The sequence below is a fragment of the Halichoeres trimaculatus genome, unplaced genomic scaffold (genome assembly GCF_033239565.1).
Source record: "Halichoeres trimaculatus isolate MK-OKI-2021-1 unplaced genomic scaffold, fHalTri1.1 fHalTri1_scaffold_20, whole genome shotgun sequence".
Lineage (NCBI taxonomy): Eukaryota > Metazoa > Chordata > Actinopteri > Labriformes > Labridae > Halichoeres > Halichoeres trimaculatus.
The window spans coordinates 6,231,918-6,248,758 of record NW_027437198.1 but is presented as its reverse complement, the minus strand read 5'-3'; the positions used below and the strand labels follow the sequence as shown (position 1 = coordinate 6,248,758).

Below are 16,841 nucleotides of genomic sequence, written 5' to 3'. Positions count from 1 at the left end.
TATGTCAGATAATCGATACTTACGGATATCAATATTGGTAAAAAATAAAAAACAAAAAACAACATTCTCAACACAGATGATGTGTCGGGGTAGTTCAGAGAGAAAGATGGTGCAATCGTGAGAAATATACGTAAGTGAAAAAGTGCATTTTGTCTGTTTTTTGGATCTTCTACTACTAAGGTAGCAGTACTCTTCTAAGGTAGTTTTGGTGTTTACATAGTCAGAGAAAACAATATTATTTGGGTCTTGAAAGATCGTTTAAGATGCTCCGAAAATGGCTGGCAGCTAATGAGTGAATACCGGCCCACTTTTACGCATCGGCCGATACCGATATGTTAAAAAAACTACGAGCATCCACCAACAGATATTGATACCAATATATTGTGCATTCGTACTTAGCAATGATTGGCCCAACTCTACTTCGAGGAGATCTACCAAAAGGCACTTCTGGACAAGACAGCTATAGCGCCAACTACAGGCTTGTCATGCTTACTTCAGCATTTTCAGTTGCTCAGCGTTTCCTTGTAAACACAGTTTTTTTTCACTGCGTTTAAGGGTTTTTGGATAAAACGTTGTCGTGAAAATGTGACATCCAAGAGGGCACTAGCCCAACATCTTGGCATCCAAGAGGGCACTTTAACATGCGTTACAGCACTTAAGGAAATCTGGGGCCTTAGAGGGCATTTTAGCATGCACTGTGTCTCCAAAGGGGGCACCTTAGTACACATTGTGGCTCACAATAAGGCACTTTAATGGTTTTGGCTCTCAAGAGAGCACATTAGCATGTTGTAGCGCCCTAGCCTAGAGGGTACTTTAGCATGATGTAGCCCCCTAGAGGGTACTTAAGCATTTGTTGCGGCTCTTTAGTGCACATTGTGTCTTCCAAGGGGCACCTTAGCTCGATTGTGGCTCAATAAAGGACACTTTAGTGCATTTTAGTGCCTCAGAAGTTACTTTAGCACATATTGTTGCTCCCAAGGGGGCACTTTGGTGGATTTTGTCACACGAAGGGCACTTATGAGTTTGTTTTGCTTCCAAGAAGGCACTTTAGCTCATGTTGTGGCTCCTATGAGGTCACTTCTGTGTGCATTTTTCGATAACCCCCCACTCCCTCATAGATAACCACATTTGGCTCTAATTATGTATTTTTAATGACTTTGTTTTTGTAATGTTATTTTATCCTGAAGAGGTTGCACTTGGTGAAAAGTTTGCTTACCTTTGGGCTGTAAAGTTTCAATTCAATTATTCACTCTGAAAACTATCTGAAATTCCTCAACAGAGTCAAAACAGCTGTGATTTATCTGGCTGACGCCTGATTAATATTTTCTTATTGTGTAATTCAAAGTGCAGAGAATGTAGAAAGAAGGTTTTAGAAGAACTGTTTTTTTGTGTGTGTAAAAATGGTGTGAGCCAGTTGTCTGTGCGTGTGTGTGCATAGTTAACTCATCCAGACTTAAACTTGTGAAAATCCCCTTAATGCAGTTTGGAGAGGAACACACACTGTAATTATTTGTTCTCTTTGGCTTTATGTCTATGTGTGTGTGTGTGTGTGCTCCAGGGATTGAATTGTTTTGTATGCTTTCCCAGTGAGGTAATACAGTTTTTGGGTCTAATTCTGCTGTTAAACCATTTGTTCCTGTTTATTTACACATGTTTCTGATTCGGCCCCTCGCCCCCTCACTCTGTAATTCACACCACATTAAAAACATCTCCTCCTGCTGCTCAGGCAAGACTTCCCGTACGTACAGCACGTCTCAACACCTTCTATTCAACGCTTTTTGCCCCGACACTTTTAATTGTTGTTATTGGCTGATTTATCATGGATCATTAAACTGTTAAGCAGCGTTTATATAGTTTCTCAGAGGTCAAAGAGCAAACTCTCTGCAGGTGATCAGGTTTATTGCAGTGTTCACACACACATACGTACACACGCTGGCTCTGACCTGCACATTCCTCCAACTCTGGGCAGCGTCTCTGTTGTCTCATCAAACTAGCATGAATGCAAATAGCCCCATTGTGGCTCACAGACCTAACATGATTACATTCCAGTACGCTTCCTCCCCGGAGCCTTTCCCTGCACCAGCTCTCACCGTAATATTTCTAATTTAACCCTCTAAAAATAAACCCTGGAGGATGTGGAGTATGCCTTTTCTAGCAGATCTCTGTACGCTTGAGCGGAAATTTGGCCACGCTAATTCAATAGCCAGAGTCTATTCAGATGTAAAGGAATCCTGAGCTCTTGTAATGATGTGTGGCCAATATGAGGCGCCACAAAGCGGGAAGTGTTGTGACCGTGAGGGATGGTTAGTGTTGAGAGGAACTAATCAGGAATGCTAGGTCAAAGCACACACAGGATGTCATCTAAAAAAAAACACTGTTGTTTATGCAAGTCATCATGTTTTGTGTTTTGAACATGCTTTTCCATACATGTTACATCCACAGAAAAGCTTCCTCAGCATCTCTGGAGTAAATTCTGCTTCCCTCCAACTCTGCAGTCGCTGCCAGCGGCTGAATCCTGCACTCAAAAAAATAATTCACAGGATGAACATGATTTTATCATGCCACCTATATTCCATCAGAAGTAACCAAATAAATTCAATTAATCTCGACTGTGTTGTTTCCCCTTAATTAAATTGCTTGCATTTAGCAATACCTAAATTTGTTTAACCAACTAATTGTTAATATGTTTAGTGAACATAAAGTTTTGGCGTTGCTATTGCTTCCTTACAATGTGTGTCCAATTAAATTTGTTGGTTCAACATATCAACTGGGGTAAGACATTTGAACCGTGAGTGAGGAGGGTACATAATGGTTATTAGGGATAGGTATCGAATTAGGTACTTTTACAGGTACCGACCAAATTCTGTCAAAAGTACCGAGTACAGATTCACGTAGATTCAAAAGGTCCCATGTTTAGGTACCTAAATACATCCTTGTCACTGTGAGGGAGTGGAAGAGTAGGTAATTTTCCATGCTGGACATGAACACAGCATTGCAAGGTTATATACTGAGGAATAAATATGTTAAACTGAAAAAAAATATATATTTTACTATTAAACAAATTGATATCTTTTACCGCTTGAACACAAAAAACTACTGGAAATTGGTACGGTTAAGTTCTGGTACCAGTTGCAAGGTACTGGGTATCAGTACCATATTGTTTCAAATGTGAAAGGTTCCCAGCTCTAGTGGTTATAAGACCTTGCTTAGGCTGTCTGTGCACCACTGCATGGATCGGCTGCGTCATCTTAAAAAAGTTCAATTTAAAATTGGCCAACAAAGCACAGCCCATCAACATTTTGTTTTATTAACATAAAATAAAATTTAAAAATCAATGGGTACATGGTCAAGCACAGACCACCAGTCTGTGCCCATCAAGTACCATCTCAAAGTACAGTAGGCTCTCATGTGCATTGGCTTTCCTCCTCACTCATGGTTTCAATGAGCTGTCCTGACAAAAATTACTTAATTACTTTGTACCAATTATACAAACAAAAGTTTACAAAGTTATGTCCAAATGCACCCCCGGCAACAGCAAGTGGATTGTTCGCCGATTCTCGGGAACTTGCACCTTTCAAAATGATGCCCAAATCATCCTCGGATGAATAGGGCCAATAGTACATTACTGCAACCTCCTGCTCTGGAGAGGGAGAGAGGGATTCCTACCTAAACCAATTAGGTTGAGTTAACATAGAGCAATCTTGTAGTTTTATTGATTTTGCACATCATGCTAAATCAACATGCACTGAAAAAAGAAAACAGTTGGACCAACTTAAATTATTGCTTTAACTGGTCACACCTAGATAAATTAAGTTATTTGAAATGAAGTTGATAAGTTCACTCAAAACAATTGAAATGAAATTCAAATGGCCTTAAAAATTTGCTTGTTCTCAAATCAACATTTTGCATCAGTCCAACTCAAGGTTTTAATTTGTTTCTACTCAATAATTTGCAAAACCTCAAAGTAAAATCTGACAAGGTGTTTTTATACTTTATTGCACTGTAAAAATGAACAAGTTGAGCCTACTTAAAAGAATCTATAAAAACAATTGCACTAAAAAGGTTAGTAAATATGACCAATATTCTTAAGTTGAGTTTACTTTATGTCTACTTGTAAAGTTTACTTTACAGCCTGTTGAATTGACCTATTTCAAACCGTGAGTGAGGTGGGAATGCAGTGGATATTAGACCCCACTATACATTAAGATGTTAGCCTGCCAAGAGCACAGTCTTTCTGTGCTCCACATGGCATGGACTTGCTGTCTGTGTCCTGTGGCATAGCCTGTGCACCTTTAAGCATATTTAATGTTTTATATGTGAATAAATGCTGATCAGAAATGACAAACTAGGTTTTGTCTTCAGTTATTTTCAAATTACCATTACTGAGAGAGTATTTTAATTGGAGCCCTCAGTGCTGTGGAGCACAGGCAGCCAGGACAAGCCTATGCAACGCAGAATTTCAAGTTGATATGATCCACAAAAATACATTGGAAACCTTAACTTAAAAATATTGAGTTGAATTGATTAAAAAAATTATATCACTTCAACTGATTGAAGATACCATTTTTACAGTGTGATTTAATCATGTTTAACCGCTAAACATGAAATAATATAGTAGAACCTACATGTTCCACTTATGCTGATTGAACAAACATCCATGGTGATTTTTTTGAATGTGCGTCCAACAAGCATGTCGGACATCTTCACTAGCTTATTCCCTCTTTTTTTTTTTAAGTTTGCACGAGTTGTGAGAGGTTGAACTTGCTTTGAGGTTAAGTGTGTGTTAGTTTTTGTGCGTCAGTGTCTCTGTCTACATGCGTGCTCCTTTAGGGGGGCTTTGGGTGCCAGGTTGGCTTCTTATCAAGTTGTGTTTGCGCCTCTCCTCTGAGGGTTTTATCGTGTTACCTTTTTAAAAATGAATAGGCAAAGTCAGGAATAATTCATCAGCTGCGTGAGTCATCACTTAACAAAGCTCAAAGTTAGAACAGAGAGTGGAGGTTGATTGTAATCACATTCTGGGTTTTCTTTCATCTGGCCGGCCTGCGTATTTGAGACTCCATGAATCATAAGCTGTATCTGAACCTCCATGGTAACCACTTTAACTTGAAGCACAGTTTGACAAAGATTTGGAAGTCATGCAGCTTTTTCCTTTTGTGTGGTGTTTTTCTTGTGCGTTGTATCTTCTTTTTAATCTGATCAGCAGCGTCGAGGATCTCACCGTGCTTTTAGAGAGCACTCATGGAGAGAAAAACCCTGAAACAACAGAATCATTAACTCAGCCAGAAGATGGTAATAAGACAGTTCTCAGCAGAAACAATCTGCCTGTAAATCCACTTTTCAACTCCAAAAACAGACTGAATTCATAAACTGTTTCAAAATACTAGAACATGCAGTACTTTGCAGCTTAGTCATAAGACTGCACAGACTGTCCTGAACTTTAGCTCCAAAACAGAATGCTAATTGATGTTTTCATGGTGTGTAGTGCTCATAGAGGATCGTAAGTCATAATGTATGTCACTAATTTCACATGACGATCATGTGGTTGATGAAGAGCTGTCTTTGTTGCACAGGGCGCTGAATTAAAGCTGTTAACTAATGAAGAAACATGTTAATCTGAAGGGAAAGTGTATGTTTAGATTCTTTGTCTCTTAGCTTGGATGATGCTACGCTTCATATTTAGATGGAGGAGCAGAATAATAGGATGCTTCAGTGGATGTGGGTTAGCTTTGTGAATGAGTGTCACATCCCGGCTTTCTCTTTTCCTGACGGGAGACAGCCGGTCTGTTGCTGTGACCTTTGGTGACACTTCCTGTCTCCTCTGTCTCTTCCTGTCAGGGGGCCGAGTGAAAACCTGGAAGAGGAGGTGGTTCATCCTGACCGACAACTGCCTCTACTACTTTGAGTACACAACAGTGAGTGTTCATGTTTTGAATGCCATTCATTAGCAATAAAAGGTTACATCCTGAAAACATTCCTCCATGCAGCTCATCCCTCATTACTGGTTCTATGAGTTATTTGAGATAAGCACAGTTAAATAAGTGAACTTCTTTGTTTTGCTCCAGCCAGACTCTAACTTGTTTAGTTTTTCTAACATGTCAGTTTAGCTAATGCTGTAAAGGCGTGAAATTTTCCTGATCTGTTTCCTTTTGCTCTTTTTTCAAACTGATGACTATGGGGCGCACATTGTAAAGTTGCACACACTACAAATAACAACATTTCTCTACATTTAGCTCTAAAACAGGACTTTAAATGCAGATTTAGAGAAATATGTGTGAAATGTATTCATCAAACATTATATAAAAATGTTGAATTTTTATATACATATCATTTAAATGTTGCGCCTTGTATTCTCCGCTTCTCATTATTATTATTATTATTATTATTATTATTATTATTATTATTATTATTATTATTTCTTTTTCCTATACATTTGTTTTATTTTATCTTTTTTTTAATTTTTTTTGGTATATTTGAATATTTTTTATCTTGTTTTTTTTAAATTTTGTTATTCAGAGTGTACAGCTGGTGTTTCTGTTTTATTTTCTGTTCATGTTATCTTTTTGTTGATTGTTGCACCAACACGCCAAGTCAAATACCTTGTATGTACAAATGAACTTGGCAATAAAACTTGATTCTGATTCTGAAATGTCATAAAAAATGTCCTGATACTAAATTTTTAGCTACGTTTCTAAACATTTAGTTTTCATCAGAAATATTTTGCTAAGATTTCTAAATCTTGAGCAAAGCTTTCTAAATACAAAGTCAAGATTTTTTAATCTTGAGGTACAATTTCTAAATATTTACAGGGTGTCTGTGGGGCCTTGAAAAGTATTAAAAGTTGATAAATCAATTGTGGGAAAATTAAGGCCCTAAAAAGTCTTACCGTGATGTTATGAGGTATTAAATTTTATTAGTGGTTAAGCTTTGACTTCAAAAGTATCCATGAATTTTTATTTTCCTCCTTGCGACTGTTACAATCTCACCTGACACACCAGAAAGACAGTTTCATATTTCCAACACAGAAATAGTCCATCTGGTTTGAAAAAAATTTTAAGGGCTGAACCTTCAAAAATAACCACACCTGGTGATTGGTCGATCATTCTGCTCCTCACACTCATCACAGACCAGCGTGTGTTTGTTTTGGAACAAATTTTCTTTGTCCAAATCAATTTTTTACTGGATACAACACGACGAGATAAGGTATTTATCAATACAGTTATGTAGTACTGTTGTTTGAAACGTGACAACGGGCAAAGTTGTAATTTTGTGTATTGCTAGCAGCCCAACAAATCCGTAGGCTAATGTGACAACAAACTTAGTTCATACAGTAGTTTGATAGCTGTCCGTATGTAACGCTGATAGAAAGCAAATAACACAATCTCAGGCCCATGTCCTAAATTTTGACAATGATGAAATAAATTCTTGTTTTTTTCTGCAAGTTGGCCTGAAATAACTGCTGTGACTTGTTGCGGTAATGTCAATTAACCTGCCTTAAGTTGTATATAGTCTTTCAAGCTTAATTCTTTTTCAGCTTACCTAATTGGTGTTAAAATGCAAACTACAACTGTCTTTAGCAGCGCTATCACAGCACTTGGTACATCTCTTTTCTAACGGAGTTTGACATTCTCAAAATCCCACTTGGCTGGATCACTTCCTCAAACTTTTATTTTGGTGCTTTGAGCGGGCAGGAATGGGAATCTGCACAAAAGCAAAATATTTAGAAATCATACCTTCATATTGAGAAATCTTTTCAACATTTAACATTTCAATATAATATTTGAAAATTATATTTTATAAATATTTCTTTAAATTTGCAGAAAAAGTGATTTTTTTAGAGCTAAATGTAAAAAAATGTTATTTGTAGTGTGTGCAACTTCACAACCAGGGTCCCATAGCTGATGTCTAGTTTTAGTACGAAGCTGCTTTTACCCACTGGGACTCCTGCTCAGTAAATAGATGTCATCAGCTGTGGTTGTGATTTCCCTTGAAGATTGGCTTTAGAGGAGAAAAAGAGGCTCGGATGGACCTTGTATAGCAATTAACAGCTTATTCTTCCATATTTGTTCCTGTATGACAGTTGGTGTCCAGATGTGTTTTTGTGTTTGACTAACTGTGTCACTTTGATTAGTTCAATGCCAGAATGTTTGTTGTTGAGGTTTTTTTTAGTGCCTCGGTGTCCCTGCTATCTGCTACATCAGCAATGTCCTTTCTCAGCCCTGGTATTATCCTTCAGGACACTATCATTATGTCCTGTCCTCTGGTCTGACTGCCTCACAAACACATTATCTGTTCTGCTAAAGAGCAGTGTGGAGGAGAGGAAGGAGGTGGGGAAGGGGGGACAGTTTCTCTTTGCTGCTCTCCTGATCTATTTTCTGTTATGTTTGCCTAGCTTTTACTTTGTCATCTGTTCCCTTCTCTCTGTCTCTTTCTATTTTAGCTTCATGGTTGTTTTTTCCCTTCCCTCATGTTTCTCCTCCTCACCCCTCACTCCTTTAGGACAAGGAGCCTCGTGGGATCATCCCTCTGGAGAATCTCAGCATCAGGGAGGTGGAGGAGCCCAGGAAACCTGTGAGTGCAGCCTCATTAAAGACCTCACCCTCAGATCACACATGGAGTCTGTTTCCCCTCTGGTGTTGTGTTGATGTTGAGTTTGTATCGAATGAAGTCGCAGTATCACAGATGTAACTCTTTTCGCCTGTTTTCCAGAACTGCTTTGAGCTCTATAACCCCAACCACAAGGGCCAGGTGATCAAAGCCTGTAAGACAGAGGCAGATGGTCGTGTCGTTGAGGGGAACCATGTGGTGTACAGGATATCAGCGCCCACGCCTGAGGAGAAGGAGGAGTGGATTAAATCCATAAAGTAAGACTCCTAAAAAGTACAAAGTTTGACATTTGGGCAAAACATTCTTTCTTTCTTTTCCAACAGTTACCTTGGAAGGTTTTTGATCTTCTCGCAACTCTACTTTCAGTCTTCAAGGAGTCTCAAAGACTTTGAAAGAGGAACAAAAGTTTCTGACATATCTATGGAGGACAAGAACAGCCATGGACTTTTCTTTTTTATGCACTGCTATATCATAATAACAACTTATTATCTTGACATAACAAAGGTTGTCTTCTCGTGACAACAAATGAACAATGTGTTCATCCTGATTTCAACCGACAAGAGCTGCCATGAATGCCTTCTAGTAGGAATGGGTACCAAATTAGGTACTTTTATAGGTACTGACTGATTTCTGTCTGGAGTACAGAGTATCGATTCACGTAAAATTGATTGGTACCACGTTTAGGTACACTAAAAGCATCCTTATCATCCTTGTGACTGTGAGGGAGTGGAGGATTAGGGGATTTTCCATGCTGGACATTAACACAGCATTGCAAGTTAATAAATTGATGTAAAACTGAAAAACTTTGAGACTTTTATCATTAAACAAATCAATATTTATAGCCACGTTAACACACACAAAAGTGCCGAAAATTGGTACCGCTGAGTACCGTTACCAATTGCCAGGTTACTGGATATTGGTACCGTATCAATTTAAATGTGAAAGGTACCCATCCCTAGCTTCCAGACACTGGCTGTAGCTGTAGCCCACCAGTGAGATTCATGTTAATTAGGGGCTACTGCTCTGTGACTTTTATCTTAAAATCTATTTTAAAATGTGTTTTAACTTTTTTTTAAATTCTATTTTGTCTTATTGTACCTATTATTTTCAATCTGCTTTTTAATTGTTTTCTTTTAATATGTTTTCTCCGCAAAGCTCTTTGAATTGCTTTGCTGAAATGTGCTACATAAATAAATTTTCCTTGCCTCACTGGTTAGCAAATGAGAGGCTAACAAACTCCTTTCTATCCGTCTGATTCAGGGATGTGATTTGCCGTTTTCCACCTCCTTATACACCTGGACCAGACAGTTGCAGCTCTTGTAGACTGAAATCTGGACGGTCACATTAGCCAGCGCACAATCATCAGACTTGAAAATTATTCCACATAAAACAAAAGTCTTTCTGTTATATCAAGATAACGCAATAAATAAGTTTTTATCACAAGAAAACAATATTTTTTACGTTGAGAAAACGTGACAATAAGCTGTAATAATTAGAAAAAAGTACATAAAAAAAAGAGAAATCCATGGCTGCTTTCATCATCTGTACATATCAGATGGGTTTAAGGGCTGAAATTAAAACCTGAAGACTGGAAACAGAAAAAAAAATAGACGAGAGCACAGACCTCCGCAAAGTATATTGTGATTGTCACTAACACTTAGGTCTTACTTTAATGTTATGCTCTCTCCCAGCAGACTGTCTGCTACAATTTGTTATCGACAGTGTTGAAAATTCTTGTTCCAGATCTTAGTATCCAGATTATTGCCAGGATCTGGATTTTACTTTTACATCTGTCAGAAATAATGGTGACCTTGTCTTGTATTGTTTAGCAAAGCAATCCGACCATTTATTGTGGAGTTATATACACATATGGTGACAATGGCCCTATCTCACAATGATAAAGAAAATTTAAAAAAAGTCCTGGATCTAGACAGTGATCTGGATCACCTCTAAATTTTAATCACTTCTTCCTTATCCCATGTTGAACATTTCCTGGAAATTTCATGAAGATCTGTTTGTAACTTTTTGAGTTATGTTGTTCACTGACAAACAGACAAGCAAGCAGACAAACTCTCAAAAACATAACCTCCTTGGCAGAGGTAAAAAAAAAAAAACTGTTAATATCTCCTGTAGCCACTTCTGTACATGTTAAATCTGACATGTTCTATGTCCATGCCACAGCTGAAGAGAAAATGAAGAAAAAATTAAATATACAGCCATCTTGCAAGAAAGTTTACTTCCTAGCTGTCAAACAAACTCAGCAGAGGAACTTGTGTGTATCATATCTGAGAGTAGTGCAGGGCTTCCTGATGGCAAAGTGACGCACTGCAAAACTTCCAAACAGAGCATACAGTTGTGTCTCTTACAACCATCTCCCTAAGGCTTAAACAAATGTGTGTTTCACCAAAGAACACTGAAGACGATGCAGAAGAGATTTTAACTGGAGAGAAAACAGGCCTCTTTAAGTCTACAATATTTAATTCAAACACTGAAAGAGACAACAAATGTGTGTTTAATGATTCTGTTAGATACTCTCCTCTGTGTAGCTCTGAGTAATAACAGCATTTCTATCAGTGACCTAAATGTTGCTCTGTAATCGCCTGCATAAAGATGGTGCAATGTCAAAGAGAGTTGGCTCAGCAGAACGGAACACTTGTGTACTGAAATATAGTGCAATCCCACACCTTCTCCTCCCCCTCTCCCCGTACTCCCAGAGAGTACTCACTGGGGAAATGATGGAGGATTAGTCACCGCTTATAGCACCCCAAGGTGAGCCAGCAAACCCAGCAAACCCATCCAGGAAAGGAAGCTCCAAACTGGGCCAAAGCATTTGCAGCCAGGGAGGCTAACAAGCCACAGCTTGTGCTTTACCAGAGGGTCCAAGAGGACTGAAGGTCTGGGGAGATAAAAGGCATTTTATGGAAATCATGATTTTCCCCTTCTTCTAAGGCGTAGTGATCACAGAGGCAGCGCTCTTCCTTCTGATCTTTAGTCACAAACACACAGATCCACATGATGGTGGACCAACTGGGTCAAAAGAGGCAGTAGACTGTTTCTCCTTATAAATTTCAGCATTATATTTATAACAAGAAAGGCATGCTTTTGCTCATTTAATACTTATTTGAAGATGAATTTGGTTTTAGCACATTCTTCAAGACAGAAATGGCGTACTCCGTTTAAGTCACTCGACTTAGTTTTGATCCCCTCACAATGGAGTTTTTGTTTCTTGAAATTGGGTTGTGCAAAATGACAATGAGCGGCATGAAAGAGCGGGATAGTCATCATACACAGCCTCATTCTTCAGCGCGTGGCGTTGTAAAGGGAATCGGAGATATCCGCAGTGGGGGGTTGAGCCTCTTCTTGCTTTGTGCTGGTGCTAACAGGATTTTGCAGCCGTGAAACTGGGCTCCTCAGTAGAGCCCGAATGGCTTCCTGACTCACACGCTCTCATTGTGCGCTGCCTATGCATCGCGGGGCGGGTGAAAGAATGCACTTGAATCAGTAATCTTCAGATATATAAAACTACAGAACAGCAGGTGGGAGAGTTAGCGTGTTTGTGTGCGTCACACGCTTGGAAGAGTTCTTGAGGAGGTTCCAGCAACTGGAGTACCAAGGAAAACTTAGGAGTGGGAGGGGGTTCCTCTTCAGAAACCATGGAAACCAAACTAGGTCACTGCACAAACTTTGTTCTTTTTTTTGATCTAGTTAGGCAGGGGTTTGTATAAATGTGCCTACATTTCCATATCAAAGATGCTTGAGACCCTCCTCTCATGTGGCCTTATTATTTATTTCATCGCTGTCCTTTGATTGGCTCCCTCTCCAGGGCAAGCATCAGCAGAGACCCCTTCTACGACATGCTGGCCACCAGGAAGAGACGCATCGCCAACAAGAAGTGAAGAGGGACAATCTTCTCCACCTCCAGCCCCTCCACCTTTCTCTCCTTCAGCTCATGAACTCACAAACCACACACTTGACCACAGAAATGACTGTTAACCCCAGAAAAGACTTCACCACCGAAGACAAACCTCAGTTTTTCTCCAGTACTGATCACAAGTTACGTTCAGTCGCTGGGGTGGACGCTACACGCCACACAGGGGGACAGGAAGCTTCAGGAAGCTCAGACATGTGGACATGCATGGAGCAAAACATGAACAACCAATCAGCTGGTTTGTTTTCTGCCATCTCACACACACGCCCCCTACCTCCCTGCTCATTGTCATAACATGTTTTTAGGTCTTTTTAAAGCACAACTGCCGTGTTCAGGTGCACATGCATGTGGGTAACTATAGACCAATATGTTTGTGTTTGTATGTGTGTGTATGCAGCAGTGTGCATGCTATCAGTGCACACAGAATTTGCAGTATGGGTGCATATGTCAAGCTAGCGTTTCCTCCACTGTGCTTTATGAAAAAAAAAAAAAAGAATTCAAAGTCAGAGTTCAGATACGTGGTCAAGGAGTGTGTGTGAGTGTGTGTGTGAGTGTGTTTTGGAAGAGGAGATGGATGGAAAGACATGAGAAGCAGTGCGTGGACCCCTCACCTGGACCACGTCTTCATCTGGCTCTGATGCTGAATTCTTCTCAACAGGTGCCATGACTGAAGCCCTGCTCAGAGTAACCTCAGACAACAGCGCTGGCTTACATTTGGGTTCCTGACGAAGCATTTTGAAGTCAGCTGGGCTGATTTCACTCATTGGTGCGTGGAGCAGAGAGTTTTTGAAACGTGCATACTATTTTTGTTTTAGTTGCGTAGGAAAGAAGCTTTAGAGGCTCAAGATGAAGATTGCTTTTTGGTTTCCAACTTGTAATCCTTAAGATTTTACATTTATCTTTTTTTTATTTTGACTCCTTTGTTAACATCAATCACAAGACAACAGAACAATGATAAGTCTGTGCTCTGGAAAAAAAATGAAATCTTAACAAGTGTTTCGTCTTATTTTCAGTAGCTTTTTACACTTAATATGGGCCACATTCACCTGACTAGTATAGAAAAATATCTTGTTTCAAGTTAAGGACAAAAGTGTGCTCTGATTTTCTTGTAACTAGTAAAGAAAAATCTGTCAATGGAACAAGAGAAAAGTTTATTGTATTAAGACATTTATTCAAGTTTTAAGCAATGTTTTTAGCAAATTTTTCTTGTTCCATTGGCAGATTTTTTTTACTTGTAACAAGCAATTCAGACCTCATTTTTGTCTTAAAGTTACTTGAAACAAGACTTTTTCTGGACTGGTCAGGTGAATGTGGCTAATATCAAGTATAATCAGACAATTTTTACTCAATATAAGACAAAAACACTTGATAAGATTTCAGTTTTTTGCAGTGACAATTATATTGACCCCATCACAGTAAAAACCACAGTGTTTTTGTCATGTATAGTAAGAGAGACAGCTGTAAGAAAGTGAGCAGTAACTAAAAGGTTTAACGTCCATGTTGGGGTTGTTAGGATATCAGATTTTCACCTCAAGTCCATCATTTCCAAAGAAATTCACAATAAGAATATTATCTCTTCATTTATGGAAATAATCAGCATTACAAGTTTAAAGGGACTGTGAGGAGAAAAAAAGGTCTCCTTTCTACGTACATATGCCTGATCCTAATTCACACTTTAAAATGAGATTTTCAGCGCCAGTATAGGCTATTCTTAATTGCTACCTCTTAGCTTCCTTTTGGTTCACGCAGAACTGGTTTGAGTTATGATGCGTCCAAGTCTCTATGACGACACCACACCAGCTGAAAAAGTTTAGGAGTGAGAACAGAGATCTGTGTTTTTCTCTACTGAAAACAATTTCTGTGATTGATTTTGTAGTGATGGTGGACACTGGAGCCTAACTGTCAGACAGAAACATAGACTGTATACAACATGGACAGAGTCCCTGACGTCACCCGTCTGTTTCTGAGACAGAAAATGAAGCACATCGGCTATCGCGGCCATATAGCTTCCTATATAGCGTAAAGCTATTGGGCGTCTGTTGGTCACGTGACCTGTGCTGTGCCTCTGACTGGGCAAGCTTGCAATCTTAATATCCTCTTAATGGCCGAGTCAGAAAAAAAAACACCCCCTGTACAGTGTGTGCCGATAGTAAAATAGTGATTTAGACAGGAGACATTTTTTGAACCGGGCTGTAAATAGGTTAATGTCTGAATTGAAAACACCTTTTTTAGGCCTGGTGTGTATGTGACTTCCTGTGCTTCTGGAGCCAGCCTCAAGCGAACACTCGTGAAACAGCAGATTTTAGCACTTCAGCATTGTCTCATATTCTCAGACCGGAGGTTGCCGCTTAGACAGAAAAAGGACAGAAGAGCAGAAGAATGATAAACAGGAGAGAGATAGCACCTGAGCTAAAGGCTAACACAGGAGCTAAACTGTTTGTGCTAATGCTCATTCCAACCCACAGTCAGCAGTTATTCTGCAGTGGTCTGTTCAAACTTGAGAATCTATCAGTAAAATGAAGAGTGAGGTTATGTTAGCTCTGCATGGTAGATGACTGGCAGGAAATAACCAGAATATACCAACGTTACACGTTACAGACACGTCTCAGAGCACCGGGCTGCTAGTAGTGCTACATATAGCTGGCTACTAAACTACTGCACAAACTGACAAAGTTTGCTGGTTGTCAGTCCAGTCCAGTTAAAACAGATCCTCCTCACAGTCAGTTTAATCAAATATGGCAGGAAAAGGCTTGCACAACATGTCACTCAATAAATATCACAAATGAAAGCAATTGGCTTACTTACATGTCACCTTACATCAGGATTGTCTGCCTTTATGTCACCAGTCCTGGAATAGAAACATACACTGATAAAAAAATTAAAAAAAAACCCTAACTTGTAAAAACATATCCTGGTCAATGTTGCTGCAGCAGAGGCCACATGATGGTAAAGGTTAGCTAACTGCTTTTTGAGTCTTTTTCTTCTTCTGCTTCCTTTTGGTCTTCCCTTGTTTTTAAAGCCAGCAGCAGCCACCATAAAGAACCACTACTGCCCCCTACTTTGAACGTCCATATGATTTTTTTTTTTTTTTTTTTTTTTTTTTGATGGTTCTTGGCAATACCAATATATTGCAACAGCTCTAACCCATGTCAAAACTATTACAGTTACCATAGCTGGGTTACCTGCATTCATAAACCCAGCTGCTGTCATATGAATCCATTCATTTAAAAGGTCTTAAGGATTACAATTTAGCCCAAAACACTTTCTTCATGGAGGATCTTTCAGTCTAATGTTTAATTTGTGTCTGTGCATTGGCCCATTAGGGAACCAGTCCAACTAAGCTTTCAGTTTCTTGTCCATGACCTACAGTTCGTCAGTGAAGGTCCACGTGTCGTTGTGTCCTGTTTGCATTTACTTTGTAATCCTAACAATCCTTGCTTGCTTTTGTGTTCTTCTTTCTAAGTACATATGAATATAACCAACTTATCATTTTCGTATTTATTTTCATTTGTGAAACGGTTTAATACTTCCTGTAATTGTTCAACGATGTATGCTTAAGTTATGTATGTATATAAATTGTATAGGTTTCTGGTCTCTTTGTTGTTATATGCACACTCTGTGTAACGTGTGTGAGCCTACAGGCAGAAGTTTGCATCAGCTGACGTTTGGGGTCTTCTTTGCAAAAAGCCTTAAACATAATCATAAAAAAACAGATGATGAAGAAGAGGATGATGATTCTAACAATAACTGTGATGTTGCTGTTTAAAAGCCATGACTAGTGAGAGGACGATGGTTGTATTTTCAATGATGATAAAGACTATAAAGATAACAATGTTTGATGTTAATGATGATGATTATAGTGAAGTTTTATCAGTGATGATGATGATAATGCTATCATTGATGATGATGTCAAAAAACTATAAAACCAGTAGTTTTCTATGTGATTTTAAAATAACTTTAAAAGCCTTGTGGTCAGGGCAGAATATTATCTTCTACGGCCCTGTAGGGCTCATATTAACTTTTATATTCTCTGTAAAAGCTATTGGTCACGTTGTACATTACGTGTATCTATATAAAGTATACATAAAGCTGACAGTAGAGGCATGGTGTATTCATTATTGATGCTGGTCTTGACCTACATATTTGCATAAGTAATGAGCTTCCATTAATGAATCATACACATACTTCTGTGGAGGTGCTGTTAGACGCATTTTAATGTATGTTGTTCGCTCCTTCGTCATGCAGAGTAACTGTGTTTGATGCTGAGGACAAGGTGAATTTACAGGATGAGAAGAAGAACAGGAAAGCC

At 39.0% G+C, this 16,841-nt stretch overlaps 1 protein-coding gene across 1 annotated transcript in view; it reads left to right on the top strand.

The window, feature by feature from the left end:
- The window catches only part of cyth3b (cytohesin 3b), a 72,722-nt gene extending 55,924 nt beyond the window's left edge, over window positions 1-16,798 (top strand). Inside the window, exons 10-13 of the mRNA XM_074696394.1 lie at window positions 5,836-5,912; window positions 8,497-8,568; window positions 8,707-8,861; window positions 12,428-16,798. Coding sequence (XP_074552495.1) covers window positions 5,836-5,912; window positions 8,497-8,568; window positions 8,707-8,861; window positions 12,428-12,500 — 377 coding nt within the window. The 3' untranslated portion in view covers window positions 12,501-16,798. The remainder of the gene's footprint in view (window positions 1-5,835; window positions 5,913-8,496; window positions 8,569-8,706; window positions 8,862-12,427) is intronic.
- The last annotated feature ends 43 nt before the right edge of the window (window positions 16,799-16,841 follow it).